Source organism: Pongo pygmaeus, chromosome 19 (assembly GCF_028885625.2).
Source record: "Pongo pygmaeus isolate AG05252 chromosome 19, NHGRI_mPonPyg2-v2.0_pri, whole genome shotgun sequence".
NCBI classification, from domain to species: domain Eukaryota; kingdom Metazoa; phylum Chordata; class Mammalia; order Primates; family Hominidae; genus Pongo; species Pongo pygmaeus.
In genome coordinates, this window is record NC_072392.2 from 45,522,629 (window position 1) to 45,544,807 (window position 22,179).

The 22,179-nt window shown below is 38.5% G+C and overlaps 1 protein-coding gene across 3 annotated transcripts in view; it reads left to right on the top strand.

Moving 5' to 3' along the window:
- TAOK1 (TAO kinase 1) overlaps positions 1-22,179 on the top strand; it is a 162,483-nt gene that overhangs the window by 93,710 nt on the left and 46,594 nt on the right. For all 3 annotated transcript variants that reach the window (XM_063656104.1, XM_063656106.1, XM_063656105.1), the window contains exons 8-13: positions 531-622; positions 8,187-8,280; positions 10,363-10,444; positions 13,784-13,951; positions 16,531-16,734; positions 20,806-20,940. In XM_063656104.1, coding sequence (XP_063512174.1) covers positions 531-622; positions 8,187-8,280; positions 10,363-10,444; positions 13,784-13,951; positions 16,531-16,734; positions 20,806-20,940 — 775 coding nt within the window. The remainder of the gene's footprint in view (positions 1-530; positions 623-8,186; positions 8,281-10,362; positions 10,445-13,783; positions 13,952-16,530; positions 16,735-20,805; positions 20,941-22,179) is intronic.

The window sequence follows — 22,179 nt, forward strand, 5'->3', positions numbered from 1 at the left end:
CACACTATAGGCCAGGTGCGGTGGCTCACGCCTGTAATCCCAGCACTTTGGGAGGCCAAGGCGGGCGGATCACCAGGTCAGGAGATCGAGACCGTCCTGGCTAACACGGTGAAACTCCATCTCTACTAAAAAATACAAAAAATTAGCCAGGCGTGGTGGCAGGCGCCTGTAGTCCCAGCTGCTCGGGAGGCTGAGGCAGGAGAATGGTGTGAACCCGGGAGGCGGAGCTTGCAGTGAGCCGAGATCGCGCCACTGCACTCCAGCCTGGGTGACAGAGCGAGACTCCATCTCAAAAAAATAAAAAAATTAAAAAATAAATAAATAAATAAATAAATCTCACACTATATATGCATTGCTAAATATTTACCTCACAACCTGTAATGCACTTATTTCCCGTTATAAAAATTCTTGTGTCCAGATATATTGGCTAGAATTCAAACCAGTGATCTCCATGTAGATAACTGTTACATTCTCAAAGGATAGTATACTTTTTAAAAATATATTTAATTTAAATGAACGTTTTGTTCTAGGATGGCCCCAGAAGTAATTTTAGCCATGGATGAAGGACAATATGATGGCAAAGTAGATGTGTGGTCTCTTGGAATAACATGTATTGAACTTGGTAAGCATTGTTCTTCATTACTATGGATTAAGTTTTGATCAATGTTTTACCTCAATTTCTGTACCAATCTATAAAAATTATAGATTTTTATCTTAAATGTCACTTTATAAGGGGGGAAATACATTTATTAAGGTTTTCACTTTGGTTATTTGGTAAGTTTTATTTATATTAGGGTTACGTATATTATATTTGCTCTGTTCCATTATATCTAAAATAATTTTCCACTGTGGTTTTAATTAAGTTTGAGGAATCTATGCCTAACATTAATGAGTATTTGTTAAACACCTAGAATATGTTTATGATTACCAGATTTACCAGCTATGGAAGATCTGTAAGGCATTCATAACTAGCTGGGGTAGTTACTACTTTTTTTTTTATTTTCAATTAGGGATGAAATTAGATGTCAGACTGTCATACTTACATACCATTTTGTAACAGTTTGATATATATATATTTAAGACGGTAAGGCCGACTTCATTCAACAGGGGCCATGATCCATAGGTATATGGATCACTGTAGTAGGGTCTTACAATGAGAGAGAGAGATTGGACTCAATTTCCTGTAGCAGTTTGATTTTAAGCACACATTTTGTTAAGTTGCCCATAAATGGAACTGTGCTAAAAACAGTGGACCATCATAACTTATGTGAGCCAATAAACTGTCACTGTAATTGAAGATGCTGGCCGTCTTCTTGCTCTGGATTTCCCAGTGGAGGTCTACCAGCCCAATAGTCTTTTCCTTTTTATCTTCTTATGAGAGCATTGCATTAAATTTTACTTATTTATTTATTTTTGAGACATGGTCTTGCTCTGTCACCCAGGCTGGAGTACAGCGGTGCAATCTCAGCTCACTCTAACCTCTGCTTCCTGGGATCAAGCAATCCTCCCACCTCAGTCTCCCGCATAGCTGGGACTGCAGGCACACACCACCACACCAGGCTAATTTTTGTATTTTTAGCAGAGACAGGGTTTCACCATGTTGCCCAGGCTGGTCTTGAACTCCTAGGCTCAAGCTATCCTCCTGCCTCAGCCTCCCACAGTGGGGGGATTTCAAGCATGAGCCACAGCGCTCATCTAAACCATTCTAAAAGGAGTGACTAAGGTTGAAAATAATACATTAAAAGTAAAATCTATTGGTAATTTTGATTAATCATTATCTACTCGAGTTTGTCAGTAGTTTTCTAAAGTAAGTATAGGGAAAATGAGGTAAAATGAGGGTAAAATCTTGCTTATCATTACGCAGTAGATTAAAGTTAGGATTTCTATTACAACCAGACTACCTTGCAGTCCAGTTTTTTTTTCCTAAAATGTAATCTTTAAGTATTTTCACTTTTGTTGGAATTCCTCTGTTGACTACTCCCTTCAAGCTCCACATCCTGCTGTTTGTTTTATAGTTTAACAACATCAACAAACAGATTTGGAGATTACCATGTCATACTTGTGATTTCTTTGTCTTAATTTGAAGTTTGCAAAACTGTTTCTTCCATTTGAAAGTACCTTTAGGTGTCCTAAACTCTAATCTCTATTCTTTTACCTATGATTCTTTTTCCTACCCATAGATCCTGATTAATTTCTTAAGAAGCCTGGGTGTACATGTAGAGAAGCTGATTAATGTACTCTTTGCCCATGGGGTCCTTTTACATTCTTATTGCTGGCTGATGCATACATGTGCCCCTCAGTGACAGTGAAATTGCATTAATGGACCTGTTAGATTTCGTTGATATATTTTAAGATTTATTTGATTAGAAGGTATTTGTTGGCTCATTGTTGTGCTTAGAACAAAATCTACCTAAACTTTGTAGTTTCCGTGAAATGACTTCTTTCTAGCTTCTTTTTATTCTGCTTCATAAAAGAGTTCCTTCACAATAGAAGTTTTTATACTTAAAATAAAGCAACTTTAGATGTGACTGCCTTTAAATAATTTTACATGGGAGAAATATTTGAAATAATTTCTTCAAATTTTAGGCATTCATTTGGTATCTTCGCTTTTGTAATCTTTCGTAATAACTTTAAACATTTTACTTACAAATGTTTTGAATATTTTGAAGTGCTAAGTCAGGAACTGTATTTTAAGCCTGATTATGGTTCTTGGTGAAAGGTCTAAAGTAGCACAGGCCAGGAAAACTTTCTGCAGTGAAGGAAGTGTTCTGTAGCTATGGCTTTTCAGCTAAAGGAGTGAATTTTCTAAAATTTTATTTAAATACGTTTGCATTTAAATAGTCACATGTGGCTAGTTAGCTACCCTTTTAGATAACACAGGTCTAGAGGTAATGATTTTCGTTTTTTTTCTTTTCTTTCTTTTTTTGCGGGGTGGGAGGGAGACAGAGTCTCGCTCTGTTGTCCAGGCTGGAGTGTAGTGGCACAATCTTGGCTCACTGCAACCTCCGCCTCCTGGGTTCAAGGGATTCTCCTGCCTTAGCCTCCCAAGTAGCTGGGACTACAGGTGCCTGCCACCATGCCCAGCTAATTTTTTTATTTTTAGTAGAGATAGGTTTTCACCATGTTGGCCAGGCTGGTCTCCATCTCCTCACTTCAGGTGATCCACCCACCTCAGCCTCCCAAAGTGCTGGGTTTACAGATGTGAGGTATGATTCTCAATGCAAATCCGATTCAGTCTTGGGACACATATTTATTATAATATGCTTTTCTACTTTGGAAGAGTTAAGGATAGCAAATTAAAGCAAACTATTTTCTTACAGTATAGGTAATAGAAAAAATTTACATCAATTTTACCATTATTGGTCTTGATAAACATAGTTGTGAATAGATATGACTCTTTCTTGCTTTAGTGTCACAAAGGTTGAAATTACTTGGTTTATGTCTTAATACCAACAAATCTTGTAATACATAATTTTTCATGAGTGGGTTTGCTTACATGTTTCTTTATAGTTAATCTGATGAAAATTTTTAGTTTGTTGTTATTCAAGCTGCATGATTATATAATCTTTATAAAAATATAATTTACCATTTTTAATTACATAAATATATGTTTAGGGTGTAAAATTATAGAAATACAAAAGGAGTGAAAAGAAAATAAATTATTCATAGTTCTACTCTCAGCTGGATACAGTGGCTTACATCTGTAATCCTAGCACTTTGGGAGGCCAAGGCAGAAGGATTGCTTGAATCCAGAAGTTTGAGACCAGCCTGGGCAGCATAGCAAGACCTTGTCTCTACCAAAAACAAGACAAATTAGCTGGGCATGGTAGCCTCACACCTGTAGTCCCAGCTACTCAGGAGGCTGAGGTGGGAGGACCCCCTTTAGCCCAGGAGTTTGAGGCTGCAGTGAGCTATAATTATACTACTACACTTCAGCCTGGGTGACCGAGTGAGACCCTTTCTAAACAAACAAATTAATTAAATTAAAATAAAACAGGAAACAAAAGTACACATAGTCATTTTTCCCATTGAGAGGAATAAATGAAAATAGTAAAATTTGAACCCATTTATCTCACTCTTCGGTGATTACTCTTCTGTATAAGTATATATAATTTGAACTCTTTCTCTGGAAATTTTATCACCGGACATTGTTTCTGAGATTTACTTTCTAGACCGTTCAGTTCTTCTATCTCAGTTTCATCTAATTTCCTCTTGAGTTTTGGAGGTATTAATTTTACAGAAGCAATCTAAATTTATGGGTAGAGACATTTTAGAAACATGCACAAGATAATAAGAAATAGTATCTCTAACTTAAAATAAATTTGGTTTAAAATTAAGTGGTGGCTCATGCCTCTAATTGCAGCACTTTAGTAGGCCAAGGTGGGAAGATCACTTGAGCCCAGGAGTTGGAGACCAGCCTGGGCAACATGGAGAAACCCTGTCTCTACAAAAAATACAAAAAAATTAATTTGGCATGGTGGCATGCACCTGTAGTCCCAGCTGCTTGGGGGCTGAGGTGAGAGGATCACTTGAGCCCAGGAGATCAAGGTTGCAGTGAGCTAAGATGGCACCACTGCTAAGATGGCACCAGCCTGGGCGACAGACCAAGACTTTATCTCAAAAAAAGAAAAAAAGTTTAGTAGTAGCTTATAAAAATTTGAGATAAAAAATATTTGGCCGGGTGCAGTTCAGTGGCTTATGCCTGTAATCCCAGCACTTTGGGAGGCCAAGGCCGGCAAATCACTTGAGGTCAGGAGTTTTAGACCAGCCTAGCCAACATAGTGAAACCTCATCTATACTAAAAGTGCAAAAATCAGCTGGGCGTGGTGGCGCATCCCGGTAATCCCAGCTACTTGGGAGACTGAGGCAGGAGAATCTCTTGAACCGGGGAGGCAGAGGCTGCAGCGAGCCGAGATCATGCCACTTCACTTTGATCTGGGTGACAGAGTGAGATCTGACTCAAGAAAAAAAAAAGTTATTTGAATTTATGAGAGTCTAACACATTGTAAATTTGGTGAATCTCTTCTGTGATTTTTAGCCAAGTTTAATGTTCTTTGATAAAATTGAGAGATTTTTAATTTAATAGTGAATGACAAAATTAAAAAGATATGTTCTAGTTTGATACAGGTTTGATATATTGATGGTATACCATTTAAAAGGCTTAGTGACCAAGAGGTGAAGTGGAATGGGGATTCAGAATTTGAACAGAGAAAGGAGGGCATCTGCTTAAGCAGAGAGAAGATGGTCACAAAGATGGGATATTGGTTACATAGGAGGAATTTATCAGATAGAAAAATATATTAAGGACCAGTTGCGGTGGCTCATGCCTGTAATACCAGCACTTTGGGAGGCCAAAAGGGCAGATCACCTGAGGTCAGGAGTTCAAGACCAGCCTAGTCAACATGGTGAAACCCTGTCTCTATTAAAAATACAAAAATTAGCCGGACATGATGGCCCATGCCTGTAGTCCCAGCTCAGGAGGCTGAGGCAGGAGAATTGCTTGAACCTGGGAGGCACAGGTTGCAGTGAGCCGAGATTGTGCCACTGCACTCCAGCCTGGGCAACAGAGCGAGACTGTCTCAAAAAAAAAAAAAAAAAAAAAAGTATTAAGGATAATGAGAGCAGGGTTTCTCTCATTGTCAGAGAAGGACTTTACAAATATGGAAAGAGAAAGCTAGAAATAAACACTATGGTGTTGGATTGGAATTTGAGATATTGTAGTAAATTTATTGTTTTCAAATATAAGTATTTAATATACATCATGTATTTGAACACATAGGTGTATAAATGTATTATGTACATGTATATATTCCCAACTCTGTTCATTGAGCGTGTCTGAGAGCAGTGACACCCCAGTAGTAGTAAGCACACCTAGCACAACAGCCCCTTGGAGAAATGATTGATCCAGGGTCTGGGCTAGGGAAAGCACAAGATGAAGCTAGGACATCTTAGTGTACCAGAAAGCAAGAAAGTAACCAAATAATAATGGGGCCATGTCCAAAAGACACAAGCCAGCTTAAAAAGGTTTCTGCTGTTCAAATATGGGATAATTTGAACATCAAAATAAATGATATAACTTATTAAATAAAATAAAAATCTATGACTCCATACAATAAATAAATAAAAGAATAAAGTTGAAAGTTTCATGAGAAGCAGAATATTTATGTAGATTCAGAGTACCATCTTACAAAATGCTTATTAATTACAAAGGAGAAAAGAGAAGCTTTATCGTGAGGAAGACTGGCAGACATGGGCCTTAACCAGGTGATCAAAGTGAATACCATCAGTAACAGAACTTCTCAAAATCATGTGCCGCCTCATAGGATATAAATTATAGCATTACCTCTGTGATACTCCTGCCAAAGGTGTTTAGCCTAACTCTAATAATAGGAAATGTCAGAAAATCTCAAACTGAGGGACATTCAAGAGTCCTGTATATCTCAGAATCTTCAGAGGATTGGTTCCAGAACCCCCTCAGATAATAAAATGTGCATATGCTTAAGTCTCATATAAAATGGTGTAGTTTTTGCATATAACCTATGCATATCCTCCCATATACTTTGAATAATCTCTGGATTACTTATAATACCTAATACAATATAAATGCCATGTAAGTAGCTGTCTTAAAAATTTGTATTTTTGGCTGGGCGCAGTGGCTCACACCTATAATCCCAGCACTTTGGGAGGCCGAGATGGGTGGATTACCTGAGGTTGGGAGTTTTGAGACCAGCCTGATCAACATGGAGAAACCCCGTCTCTACTAAAAATACAAAATTAGCCAGGCATGGCAGCGCACTCCTGTAATCTCAGGTACTCGGGAGGCTGAGACAGGAGAGAATCGGGAGGCTGAGACAGGAGAGAATCGCTTGAACCCAGGAGGCGGAGGTAGTAGTGAGCCAAGATCGCGCCATTGCACTCCAGGCTGGGCAACAAGAGTGAAACCACATCTCAAAAAAAAAAAAAAATTGTTAATTTTTTAATTGTTAAAAAATTTTTGTTTTTTTAAATTATTTTTTTGCCAAATATTTTCAGTCTATGATTGAAATATTTCAGTTGGTTGGTTCAGTCTGTGGATGCAGAACCTGCAGATACAGAAGGGCGACCATACTTCAATTTGTCAAAGTCATGACTTCAACTCTTACCTTAAGAAACTAAAACAAAGAGCAAATTGAACACAAAATAAGCAGAAGGTAGAGGATAATAAAGATCAAAGCAGAAATCAGTCGAACAGAAAACTGAAAAACAATAGAGAAAATCAGTGAAACCAAAAACTAGTACTCTGAGATCAATAAAATTGTTAAACCTCTAGCCAGACTAATCACAAAGAAAATGAGAGAAGACACAAATTTCCAATATCAGGAGTAAGAGATTATAATCACTATAGATTTTACAGATATTAAAAGAGTAATGGGGAAATATGAACAATTTTATGTCAATAAGTTTGACAACTTGGATAAAATGAACAAATTCCTTGAAGATTGCCAATACTCAAAGCTCATTATTGCTACATGGGATATTATTGGGACATTTGAATGAAACTTGAATGTAGTTTGGGGATTAGATGGTAGTCTTATATCACTATTAAATGGCCTGATTTAATGGATGTATTACGGTTCTTTAGGAAAATGTTCTTCTTTATAGGAAATATACACTCAAGTATATATTAAGGATAGTGAGGCTTCAGGTCAGCAATTTATTCTCAATTGATTCACTTGAAAAAGTTCTTGGAGGCGGGGTGCAGTGGCTCACACCTGTAATCCCAGCACTTTGGGAGGCTGAGTTGGGAGGATCACTTGAGCTCAAGAGTTCAAGACCATCTTGGGCAACATGGTGAAACCCCATCTCTACAGAAAATACAAAACTTAATTGGGCATGGTGGTGCACACCTGTGGTCCCAGCTACTCGGGAGGCTGAGGTGGGAGGATTGCTTGAGCACAGGAGGTCTAGGCTGTAGTGAGCCGAGATTGTGCCACTGCACTCCAGCCTGGGTGACAGAGCGAGACCCTGTCTCAGAAAAAAAAAAACAGAAAAGAAAAAAAAAACTCTTTGAACTCTACTTGCAGTTTTTTGTGTAAGTTTAAGATTGTTTCAAAATAAAATCATTAAAAAAGAAAAAAGAAAAATGTGCCCAGGACTTGAGTACTCCTGGAACCTATTTCAACAGGAATGTTTCCTTTCTTTTACAGCGGAAAGGAAACCTCCTTTATTTAATATGAATGCAATGAGTGCCTTATATCACATAGCCCAAAATGAATCCCCTACACTACAGTCTAATGAATGGTGAGTATTGTTAATATATATATTGCTCAATGTTGAATAAATGAAATGCTTTTTCATAATCTGTTATCAAAGTGATTTAATTTCAATTAGGTAAAATGTATCACCTTATAAGATATTAAAATAGGTGTATTTTACCCTTTTAAATATATTTATTCTTATCATGTTTTCATTTCATAGCATACGTATAACTGAGTTCAGAAAAGGATGGATGATGTCACATGAATGCAAAAAGTATTCATTTTACAGGAATTTCTATTTTACTTTTTCTTTAAATTTAGGAATACCTAATCCTAATTAAATAATAAATAGCATTTAAGCATTAATATTTTATAACTAAAATATATATATATTATTACAACCTATAGTGATATTTGATTGGAGGATAGTTTATAATTTATATGATATAAAAATATAAGTAAAATGATTTGACTTTATCAAAATTACCAGGTAATTAAAAATTTTGGGATCACTCTAATTATAATATTTGTTATTCAGTTTTATCTGATATTCCTTCTAGGACTTCCTTGATTTGTTAAAACTTAGTTCATTCATGTAAAGAGGTTTATGGACAACAGATTGACAATTTTAGAAAACTAGGATTTTTATCAACAGTATAAAACTATAGTAGAAAATTAATTCCTCAGGTGTACCTAGCATTCGATAAATTCTAGGGGGATATCTAGCATATTTAATAAATATTTTGAAATTCACAGATATATAAATTAGGGGTACTTAATTATTTAAAGAGTACATAATTATAGCACATTCATATAAGTCTTTGCCACTTAAGAATGTGCCATATAACTCTACTAAACTAATAATGCTAAAACTCTGTGCCAAAAGATTCTTTCTATATAACTCTACTTTGTGTTTAGAATTTTATAGAACGAATCTTTTGACACTGAGTTTAGTGTTATGGTATGGCTTAGTACATTTTGTGCTGCTGTAACAGAGTATCAGAGGCTGGGTGATTTATAAAGAACAGAAATTTATTTCTCACTTTCTGGAGGCTGGGAAGTCCAGGACCAAGGCACTGGCAGGTTAGGACCTGGACCAAGGCACTGGCAGGTTAGGACCTGGTCCTCTTGCTTACAAGATAGTGCCTTTAACTCTGCATCCTTTGGAGGGGAGGAGCATTGTGTCCTCTCATGGCAGAGAGCAGGAGAGAGAGAACCCTCTCCCCCAAGCCCTTTTTATAGCAGAATTAATCCATTCATGACCTGAACAACTTCCATTAGGCCCCACCTCCCAACACTGTTGCACTGGAGATTAAGTTTCAATATCAGTTTTGGAGAAACAAAAACATTGAAACCATAATTGCTACATATAAGTAATAAATATATTGAACACAGACTGTCTTTACACTGTGTTTGAGAGTTGGGGATTTATAAAAGAATTCTTGCCTACAAGGAACTTAAAATCTTATTTGAATATTGGAGACAAACATTGATGGAGTAATTATTTACTGCCTTACTGAACTCTTGTCAATAACACTATATAATAATGTGTTACAGACTTCTAACGTTTTTAAAAATATCTTAATTGGTTTTCTAGGTTTAATGGAAGTCTTATCCATTTGCTCAGGGGCACCAAATACTCAGGTATAAAAACACTCTCTCCAGAGCAGATAGAGTAATATTCTGAAACATGCTATATAGAAGACCATCCAAGGGGCAAATAAGAAAGAGCTTATTATAGGAAAGAGCTTATTATAAGAAAGGCTTAGCAAAAAGGAAAAGAAAAAAAGGGAAATAGGAATGTTATCTTGGGTTTGAATGCAAAAAAAAAAGTGGATAGGCTTCCCTCATTTTGCCTCAATATAGTAATATGAGCTGTGATATTTAAATATGTAGGAGCAGGATTTTAAAGTAATCTGTGTGAATTTATCTTTGGAAAATGGTGAACATTCATTGGTTGCTTTAGATAGATCTTCATAGACTTATATGAAACTATATAGTCTCTGCTTTTTTTTAATCATTCCCTTTCCATTTCCCCTCCCACCAATAGGCACGTGCCTTGATTTGTGGATGTATTTTTAAAGGAAATAGCAATGTGTTCACTTGATACTTTCCTTTACAATAGGTCTGATTATTTTCGCAACTTTGTAGATTCTTGCCTCCAGAAAATCCCTCAAGATCGACCTACATCAGAGGAACTTTTAAAGGTCAGTTCTATTATAGTTTATTTATTTATTTTATTTTAAGACAAGGCCTCACTTTGTCACCCAGGCTGGAGTGCAGTGGCACAATCGCGTCTCCTGCAGCCTTGACCTCCCAGGCTTAAGCGATCCTCCCCCCTCAGCCTCCCAAGTAGCCAGGACTACAGACACACGCCACTAAACCCGGCTAATTTTTGTATTTTTGTTAGAAGTGGGGCTTTGCCACATTGCCCAGGCTGATATCGAACTCCTGGGCTCAAGTGATCCACACCTGCCTCAGCCTCTCAAGGGCTTGGATTACAGGCATGAGCCACCAGTTCCATTATACTTTAAATTTGTTCTTACCCCTAAGAAATAATTGTAAAGAATGTGTTTTATTATTTGATTCTGAGTTAGGATTAAGTATACTCTACTAGTTTTTAATAAAATACTAGTTTTTTATACTGTTGTTTCTGATAACTTTTCTTAGATACTAAATTTTTGTATTTCGTTTTTCAAATTGATTAGCTGCTCTTACCATGTCTAAATAGAATATGTAGTTAAGTATTCAAATAGCTCAATACTTAATATGTGCAAGAATATAATCATGAGTTATAAATTTTAATTCATGTGGAACAATGTCTTACTTCAAAGTTGATAAAACATACTTTAGCCGGGCACGGTGGCTCACACCTGTAATCCCAGCACTTTGGGAGGCTGAGGCAGGCGGATCACGAGGTCAAGAGTTCGAGACCATCCTGGCCAACATGGTGAAACCCCTGTCTCTACTGAAAATACAAAAATTAGCTGGGCGTGGTGGCACACGCCTGTAGTCCCAGCTACCCAGGAAGCTGAGGCAGGAGAATCGCTTGAACCTGGGAGGCAGAGGTAGTGGTGAGCCGAGATTGCACCATTGCACTCCAGCCTGGGCAACAAGGGCGAAACCCCTTCTCCAAAATAAATAAATAAATAAATAAATATAAGGTTTTATGTTTTTGGATAAAACAATATTTGTAAATAGTAGGCTGGGAATGGTGGGCCACGCCTGTAATCCCAGCTCTTTGGGAGGCTGAGGCGGGCGGATCCCTTGAGGTCAGCAGTTCGAGACCAGCCTGACCAACATGGAGAAACCCTGTCTCTACTAAAAATACAAAATTAGCCAGACGTGATGGCGCATGCCTGTAATCCCAGCTACTCAGGAGGCTGAGGCGGGAGAATCGCTTGAACCCAGGAGGCAGAGGTTGTGGTGAGCCGAGATCGCACCATTGCACTCCAGCGTGGACAATAAGAAGAAGCTCCATCTCGGGGAAAAAAAAAAAAAAAAAAGGAAGAATGTGACTGGCTTCTTACATTTGCCGAATAGAAGCAAAAGAAGCCTTTCTAACTCATGTAGTAGTAACCCAGCCCACTAGTATTTGGTGATTAGATCCTAAGTCTGCATATATTAATAGTATTAATTCGCCTGGCCCCTAGTGTGTATTATCACAGCCCTATTTGAAATGATAGGAAATATTTATCATGAGCTTCTTATCTTTTGGACTAATTACATTTCTGTTGCAGTCTATCATAAAGAAAAAAACTAATAAAAAATTTTAATGTATGAAGCTATTTATCATGGAATTAAAAATTAGAAATAGCTGCCCCAAATTAGAGTAATGGTTAAGTGATTTGGGCACAAACATTTGATGAAATATTCTACAGGCATTATGTTTATGAGTTTGAAATAATAATAATTATTATTTTTTTGTTTTTGAGACAGAGTCTTGCCCTGTCACCCAGGCTGGAGTTCAGTTACATGATCTCAGTTCACTGCAACCTCTGCCTCTGAGGTTCAAGTGATTCTCGTGCCTCAGCCACCTGAGTAGCTGGGATTACAGGCCTAGGCCTCCACGTCCTGCTAATTTTTTATATTTTTAGGATTTCACTATTGGCCAGGCTGGTCTTGAACTCCTGGCCTCAAGTGATCTGCCTGCCTTGGCCTCCCAAAGTGCTGTGATAACAGGTATGAGCCACTGCGCCCAGCTAAAATAATAATACTTATGACTGTGAAAATTGAATAAAACATTGTATAAAGGCTGGGCGCAGTGGTGTAATTCCAATGCTTTGGGAGGCCAAGGTGGGAGGGTCACTTGAGGCCAGGAGTTTAACTCTACCCCCCACCCCCAAAAAAATAAAATAAAATTAGCTGGACATGGTGGTGCACACCTGTAGTCCTAGCTGCTTGAGAGGCTGAGGTGGGAGGATTGCTTGAGCCCAGGAGTTTGAGGTTACAGTGGGCTACGATTCATAGTTACAACTCTTTGCATAAAAAAGAAACAAGCTGACAAAAGAGGTAAAAGTTGTCTTAAGAATTCAAGGATAGCCGGGCGTGGTGGCTCACGCCTGTAATTCCAGCACTTTGGGAGGCCGAGGCGGGCAGATCACGAGGTCAGGAGATCGAGACCATCCTGGCTAACACAGTGAAACCCTGACTCTACTAAAAATACCAAAAATTAGCCGGGTGTGGTGGCGGGCTCCTGTAGTCCCAGCTACTTGGGAGGCTGAGGCAGGAGAATGACGTGAACCCGGAAGGCAGAGGTTGCAGTGAGCCAAAATCGCGCCACTGCACTCCAGCCTGGGCGACAGAGCGAGACTCCATCTCAAAAAAAAAAGAAGAATTCAAGGATATTTCGTGGAACTCAAGGGATGGCAGAATATGTCTTTCTGGAATTTACATGCTAACTATGTATCTACAAAACATTTTATACATAGAAAATTTCTGAAAAGAAGTATATTACAATGTAACTGTGATCATCATAATGGTGGAATTGTTTTTTCTACTTTTTGTATTTGATAAGGTGAAATTATATTAAATGCTAGTGATAAAAAACAGTAATAATTTAATGGCTTTTAATCTGTGTTAGTATTTTATAAAGAATATTGTTCACGCAGCATATAAAGGAACCCAATATCTAATATCTAAATTCATCTTTCATAATTCACCATCATTAAATACATTCCTGTTGAAACAAATATGACTCAGAGCTGAACATGTCTTTTGTGTGAAATCATCAGTTCTTAGAATATGTAAACCTTGAGAGCTCTGATTGGACTTAATTCTTAGTGTTTAGACCCTTCAGTTATTTTAACTCTGCATTTTTAGTTGGCCAACAAAAATATTATGTTCAAAATAAAAAGAGTAGTTATGTACGCACAGAGTATATGTATGTAAATGATAATTTTATAAATAGAAGAAATTTAACAGAATTATGTAGCTATAGATTATATGCATTATCTATCATAGGATATTATCTCTAGGGTCTGAGAAGGAGTACCTTTGTCACTAATTGAAAAAAAAATCAACCTTTTACCTTCTACCCTATCTAGCACATATTTGTTCTTCGGGAGCGCCCTGAAACCGTGTTAATAGATCTCATTCAGAGGACAAAGGATGCAGTAAGAGAGCTGGACAATCTGCAGTATCGAAAGATGAAGAAACTCCTTTTCCAGGAGGCACATAACGGACCAGCAGTAGAAGCACAGGAAGAAGAAGAGGTAATAGATAAAAAAATGATTCCAATATTGAATTTTCACTATTGGTTTCTTTCCTTATGCAGCTTGCCCTGCCATAATTTACCTTATATACCAAGGGTTTCCAGGTTGTATTTTCTTAACACTGGTCCTATAAAATCCCAGTTAGGAATAAAAAAAGGTCCTTTTTTCTTGGAGAAATAAGAAAAATTAAAAAAAAAAATTTTTTTTAAGACTTTAATCATGTTAGTTTGCATGATCTAAATCCAACCCCTTTATGGTACACAATGTCATAATGAAGGTTCTGAGAAGTCCTTTGTTAAAGAAACTTGTTCACCTTTGTTTAATCTAGTCCTTCTCTAATTTCTTGACCACTGAACCTGTTCTTTTTTTTTGAGACGGAGTTTTGCTCTTGTTGCCCAGGTTGGAGTGCAATGACATGATCTCGGCTCACTGCAACCTCCGCCTCCCTGGTTCAAGCGATTCTCCTGCCTCAGCCTCCCGAGTAGCTGGGATTATAGGCGCGCACCACCACACCTGACTAATTTGTATTTTATTTTATTTTTTGTATTTTTAGTAGAGACAGGGTTTCACCACTTTGGCCAGGCTGGTCTTGAACTCCTGACCTCAGGTGGCCCACCCGCCTCGGCCTCCCAAAGTGCTGGGATTATAGGCATGGGCCACTATGCCCAGCCTGAGCCCTTTTTTGACTGATTGTCCAGTTCCATATGATGTGCTTTTGGAAGTTCTTGAATTACAGAATGTGAAGGCTGAATGTACTCTCTCCGAAGTCATGAGAAAGTTGGTAGGCATTCTACCGTGTTACCAAAGAAACTTGATTTCATTCCATCTATACTGTTTTTTTTTTTTTTTTTTTTTTTAAGACAGGGTCTTGCTCTGTAGCCCAGTTTGGAGTACAGTGGAGCAATCTCGGCTCACTGCCATCTCCACCTCCCGGGTTCAAGCGAGTCTCCCCCTTCAGCCTCCCAAATAGCTGAGACTACAGGTGCGCCACCACGCCCAACTAATTTTTTGTATTTTTAGTAGAGACGGGGTTTCGCTATGTTGGCCAGGCTGTTCTCCATCTCCTGGCCTCAAGTGATTCATCTGCCTCAGCCTCCCAAAGTGCTAGGATTACAGGTGTGAGCCACCGCGCCTGGCCTACACTGTTCTAAAATACTCATTTTACAGATACCAAAAGCAAGGCTTAGAATAAATTAAGTTGCTCACTGTAGGTAGAGGAACATGGGTTCAAATTCATACCTCTTTTACTCTCAAGGCCAAGTTCTGTGTTGCCTCTTAGGGAGAATGGAAATACAGATTTGCTGTAGAAGTATTACAGAACTTCCTCATGAAGAAATATACATATTAAGTATAGTATGTGTAAAGCTATTTTTTCTCTCTAAATATTTTGTTTCTTCTTTGCCCCATCAGAATTCATAAAATTTTATTCTTTTCTATTGCTTTCCATCGAGAGAGACCACTTTGTATTCTGAAACCATGCGCAATAGTTTCTTTTCTCTTTTTAATATCACTAAATAAATAATGAACTGTCAAATATAAGACTTTATAAACCTACAATTTTTGATTTGGGGATTATTTTTAGTTCTTAATGATAGTCACTAGAAAATTGTTTGGGATGATTTCAGATATGTGAAATACTTTAATAAAGTGAAATTAATAAAATTCTATGTAGTTAAATTGTTAACAACATCTGTGTTAGGCTAGGGATGTAAGAAAAGTCCCTATCTACATATGTGTCTGTGTTCATTCAATTCTGCATATCTTAAAGAATTCTGGTATGGTAAGACTACTGTAATGTTAGTGCCCAGATACTACAGCTGCCTGTTTACATCAGAAAAACATTCTTATGATTGTGATTTGAAATAATATAATATGTAATTGTTAGTTTACACAAGAAGAGGTAGGAATTAATGTTAAATTATTTGGTGGTAAAAAGATAATCTAGAGTTCCCCAAAAACCTATTGAACTACAAAAAAAAAAAAAAAGAAAGAAAGACAAGAAAGGTAATCTAGAGACTATGTTTTCCAGAAGAAAGAAGAATCTACTTATGAAAGGCTGATTTCATAAAGAAGAATAACAACTACAATGAAGTTTCTAGTACTTTATTTTTTTTTAAATGCTCCTTATGGAGCAGGGCTACCCCATAGGCACTGTGCCCAGAATAGCCAGTGCTTTTTTTTTTTTTTTATGGAGAGATTTGTATTAACCAAGAATTATTGAGAAATGAACAGGATCTCTATATATACCCCATGAGATGTATTGTAGAAATGGTTATTTTAAAATATCAAGCAATTTAGATAAAATATTGTACTTTGAAAATCACCCAAAACTGATCAGCTGACTTTGTTTTAGACAGCTGGTTGAATTTTTTTGTGATTTACTTGTTAGTCATTTTTGTTTTTCAATAAACTAACAGTTGATAAACTTCCTGGTCTTGGAAAATAAAAGCAATTTCTCATGATAGACCAACTTTCTGAGACTGTCTGCCAACTGGTATGCTAGGTGCTTATAATCAAGAATTCAGAAGAGAGATATATATATAAATATTTGAACTGAACTGAATGTCCTTTTCTCTTAGGAACAAGATCATGGTGTTGGCCGGACAGGAACAGTTAATAGTGTTGGAAGTAATCAATCCATTCCCAGCATGTCCATCAGTGCCAGCAGCCAAAGCAGTAGTGTTAACAGTCTTCCAGATGTCTCAGATGACAAGAGTGAGCTAGACATGATGGAGGGAGACCACACAGTGATGTCTAACAGTTCTGTTATCCATTTAAAACCTGTGAGTATTTGGATTTCCATGAAAAAAATTCAATGTTGGTAAACTGTTTTCTTTATCTATTAGTTTAAGAGAAGGAAGAAGGAAGATAAGGAAGTTTCCCGAAGTTTGGAACATGGCTGGGCGCAGTGGTTCATACCTGTAATCCCAGCACTTTGGGAGGCCGAGGCGGGTGGATCACTTGAAGCCACGAGTTCAAGACCAGCCTGGCCAACATGGTGAAACCCTGTCTCTACTAAAAATACAAAAATTAGCCAGGCATGGTGGCACGTGCCTGTACTCCCATACTCCCAGCTACTTGGGAGGTTGAGGTGGGAGAATCGCTTGAACCTGGGCAGTGGAGGTTGCAGTGAGCCAAGATCGCACCACTGCAGTCCAGGCCTGGGTGACAGAGTGAGATCCTATCTCAAAAAAAAAGAAGTTTGAAACATTTTTTAATGGAAAAAGCCTTGTTAACTCCTAACCTGTTATCTCCCTTTGGAAAGTTCATGTTTTGAGAATACAAAAAGAATGTGGAACTATTTCAAAATATTAGAAGAAAAAGTATAGAAACTTCAAATATATTATTTGACATTATTTACATGAAAAATAAAATACTAAAAAATAGGAAGATACACATAAAATGATAATGGTTGCCTTTGGGGAGTGAGAAATGGTTGGGATGAGTGATGATCAAAAGTGAATTTTATGTTATCCATAATGTTTATATCTTTTTTTTTTTTTTTTTTTTTGAAACGGAGTCTCACTCTGTCACCCAGGCTGGAGTGCAGTGGCCACAGTCTTGACCCACTGCAACCTCCACCTCTCAGGTTCAAGCGATCCTCCTGCCTCAGACTCCTGAGTAGCTGGAATTACAGGTGTGTGCCACCCTGCCTGGCTAATTTTTGTATTCTTAGTGGAGATGGGGTTTCACCATGTTGGCCAGGCTAGTCTCAAACTCCTGACCTCAAGTGATCCACCTGCCTCAGCCTCCCAAAGTGCTGGGATTACAGGTGTGAGCCACTGTGCCAAGACGTTTATATCTTTTTTTTTTTTTTTTTGAGACGGAGTTTTGCTCTTGTTGTCTGGAGTGCAGTGGTGCGATCTCGGCTCACTGCAACCTCTGCCTCCTGGGTTCAAGCAATTCTCGTTCCTCAGCCTCCTGAGTAGCTGGGATTACAGGTGCGCGCCACCACGCCCAGCTAATTTTTTGTATTTTTAGTAGAGAAGAGGTTTCATCATGTTGGCCAGGCTGGTCTTGAACTCCCAACCTCAGATGATCCACCTGCATCGGCCTCCCAAAGTACAGGGATTACAGGCGTGAGCCACTGCACCCAGTCTATATCTTAAAAATAAAGCTGAATGTAATTGTAGAAAACTATAGATTCTGGGTTTAGGAAATGTGGGTGTTTGCTGCATTACTCTTTACCCTTTTGAATATAAAATGTTAAATCTTCTGAAAAATACTGGAAAGTCAGGTAACTCCTTTTAACACTTAACAGGAATGCTAAGGCTGGGAGTGGAGGCCCACCCCTGTAATTCCAGCATTTTGGGAAGCTGAGGCAGGCAGATTGCTTGAGCCTGGAGTTGGAGAACAGCCTGGGCAACATGGTGAAACCCTGTCTCTACAAAAAATTTAAAAATTAGCTCGGCATGGTGGTGCATGCTTCTAATCTCAGCTGCTCAGGAGGCTAAGGTGGTAGGTTCACTTGAACCCAGGAGGTAGAGGTTTCCAGTGAGCCAAGATTGCACCACTGCACCTCAGCCTGGGTGATAGAGTGAGACTGTATCTCAAAAAACAAACAAACAAAAATAGGAATGCTTCCTTTTTCTCTTCACAGCTTATGTTATTATCTAAAAGTAGTAGGTACAATGGCTAAAAGATGGAAACAACCCAAATTATTCATCAACGGATGTATTAACAAATTGTGGTTTATAGGCCAGGTGTGGTGGCTTACGCCTGTAATCCCAGCACTTTGGGAGGCCGAGGCGGACGGATCATGAGGTCAAGAGATTGAGACCATCCTGGCCAACATGGCGAAACACCGTCTCTACTAAAAATACAAAAATTAGCCAGGCGTGGTGGCACACGCCTGTAATCCCAGCTACTCAGGAGTCTGAGACAGAAGAATCACTTGAACCCAGGAGGCAGAGGTTGCAGTGAGCCGAGATCATGCCACTGCACTCCAGCCTGGCAACAGAATGAGACTCTGTCTCAAAAAAAAAAAAAAAAAAATTGTGGTTTTTACATCCAGTAGAATATTATTCAGTATTATTCAGCTATAAAAAGGAATGAAGTTCTAATACATGCTGCCATATGGATGAATCTTGAAAACATGTTAAGTGATAAAAGCCTAGACACAAAAGGACAAATATTGTATAATTAAACTTCTATAAAATATCTAAAACAGGCAAATTCATAGTGACAGAAAGTAGGTTAGGAGTTACCAGAGACTGGGTGGAGGTCAAAATAGAGAGTTATTGGTAATGGATGCAGAGTTTCTGTTTGGGTTGATGAAAAAGTTTTGGAAGTAATAGGTGATAGCTGTACAACATTGAGAGTATAATTAATACCACTTAAAATGGTTAAAATGGGCTGGGCATTGTGGCTCATTCCTATAATACCAGCACTTGGGGAGGCTGATTCAGGAGTATCACTTGAGGCCAGGAGTTCAAGACCAGCCTGGGCAACATAGGGAGACCCCATCTGTTTAAAAAAAAAAAAAAAAAAAGAAAAGATAAAAGAAACAGCCAGGTGTGGCATATGCCTGTGGCCCCATCTACTCAAGAGGCTGAGTAGTGGAGGCCCACTGAGTAGTGGAGGATCAGTTGAGCCTGGGAGATCAAGGCTGCAGTGAGCCTTGATGGTACCACTGCACTGCATTCTGGGCAACAAAATGGAGACCCTGTCTCAAAAAAAAAAAACAAACAAGATTATTCCCACAATTAATTGGTTGCTACTTAACTGATGTTCTCTTCAGCTAACAAATTGAGTTCAGGGAAAGATATCAGTCCTTCAGTTTTTTACAACTGTTTTTGTTTTTGCTTATTTTGGACAGATGGCAGAAGTATTAAAAAGATAGCTCCATTGCTTCCAAAACCCAAGAGCCTTTGAGCAATTAATTTTCTGCTACTCCTATTTAAAACATTGACTATATTGGCTACATGTTTCATCAGCTTTGTTTTCAAGTTATGTTAAAGCTTTTCAATTTTGCATATAATTGGTGGGATATAAATCTAGTCATGTGCCAGGCACAGTGACTCACGCCTGTAATCCCAACACTTTGGGAGGCCAAGGCAGGCAGATCACTTGAGCCCAGTAGTTCAAGACCAGCCTGGGCAACATGGCAGAACCCCATCTCTATAAAAATTACATAAGTTAGTTGGGCATGGTAGTGCATGCCTGTGGTCCCAGCTACCTGGGAGGCTGAGGTGGGAGGATCGCTTGAGCCCAGGAAGTTGACGCTGCGGTGAGCCATTGAGTGTACCACTGCACTTCAACCTGGGTGACAAAGTGAGATCCTGTCTCAAACAACAAACAAATCAATCAGTCAATCTAGTCATGTGCATTTTCTTATCCTGAGTCTGTGTACTATTTTATACCCTGTACAAATAATTTCTTCTAATTCTAATTATATTGAAAATAAAGCTGGACATATTGGCTTCCACCTGTCATCCCAGCACTTTGGAAGGGCAAGGAGGGAGGATTGCTTGAGCCCAGGAGTTCTAGACCAGTCTAGTCAACATAGGGAGACCTTGTTTCTAAAAAAATAAAATTAGCCTGGCCTGATGGCCCGTGCCTGTAGTTCCAGCTTCTCAGGAGCCTGAGGTAGGCAGATCATTTGAGCTTGGGAGGTTGAAGCTACAGTGAGCTATGGTCATACCACTGTACTCCCATCTGGGTGACACAGTGAGACCCTGTTTCTAAAAAAAAAAAAGAAAAAAGAAGGCCAGCATTTCTACTTTTTGGTTTTGCTTTTTACAATTATGTCTTTGAGATTTATTGATCAAGTTGTCTTTAAAATTTAATTTCCATAAAGATTCAAACAAACTGTTCACCTCACATAATATCATCTTTTTTTTTTTTTTGCCTAGGAGGAAGAAAATTACAGAGAAGAGGGAGATCCTAGAACAAGAGTATCAGATCCACAATCTCCACCCCAAGTATCTCGTCACAAATCACACTATCGTAATCGAGAACACTTTGCTACTATAAGGACAGCATCACTGGTATGTGCTTCCCCGAATTAGAGATAAATATATTTTTCATGTGGGACCTTGGCAATATAAACTCAAGTATAGCTATATATTGTTTTGTATTTGCGTTTTATTTTGCGAAATACTCATTTAATATTTAAGTGCCTATTAAGAGAAAGATGTTATTCAGAGAACTCTGAGAAATGTTAAACCAACAATGTCTTCATGACACGTACACAAAAAACGAGTGTGTTAGAATATCTTAAATACTTAATATAACTACAAGGCACTAAACAGGAATTCAGAAACTTTTGATTAGGAGCATAAATGAAGTATTTATGAAATAAATAGTTTGAGTATTTAAAATTAGTTGGATTTAGGCACAGCAGGGAGAGGATAAATGAATGGTATTTCCATATAAGAAGAATGTGGGCCGGGTGCAGTGGCTCACACCTGTAATCCCAGCACTTTGGGAGGCCGAGGCGGGCGGATCACGAGGTCAGGAGATCGAGACCATCTTGGCTAACACGATGAAACCCCATCTCTACTAAAAATACAAAAAATTAGCCAGGCATGGTGGCGGGAGCCTGTAGTCCCAGCTACTTGAGAGGCTGAGGCAGGAGAATGGCGTGAACCTGGGAGGCAGAGCTTGCGGTGAGCAGAGATCATGCCACTGCACTCCAGCCTGGGCGACAGAGCAAGACTCTGTCTCAAAAAAAAAAAAAAAAAAGAATGTGGACAGTAAGGAAATATATTGTGTGAGGCTAACCAGAAAGAGGAGAATATTGGAAATGGCAAGCAGTACAATTTGGTATACTCTAAATGTCATTCTGATTTTCCAAATAATATGGATTATCTGTTCATTACAAGGATGCTATAATGGGGCACTTAAAATCCTAATCAGACAGGTAAGTAAAACCAAAGCATGATAAAGGATACTAAGAATACAACGAAATTACATTAAGATACCATAAGAAAAGTAGGCTATTAGAAAACATAATGTAAAGGCTGGGTGTGGTTGCTCATGCCTGTAATTGTAGCACTTTGGGAGGCTGAGGTGGGCGGATCACTTGAGCTCATGAGTTTGAGACCAGCCTGGGCAACATGGTGAAACCCCATCTCTACAAAAAATACAAAATTCAGGCGGGGTGTGGTAGCTCACACCTCTAATCCCAGCAATTTGGGAGGCTGAAGTAAGTGGATCGACTGAGGTCAGGAGTTCGAGACCAACCTAGCCAACATGGCGAAACCCCGTCTCTGCTAAAAATAGAA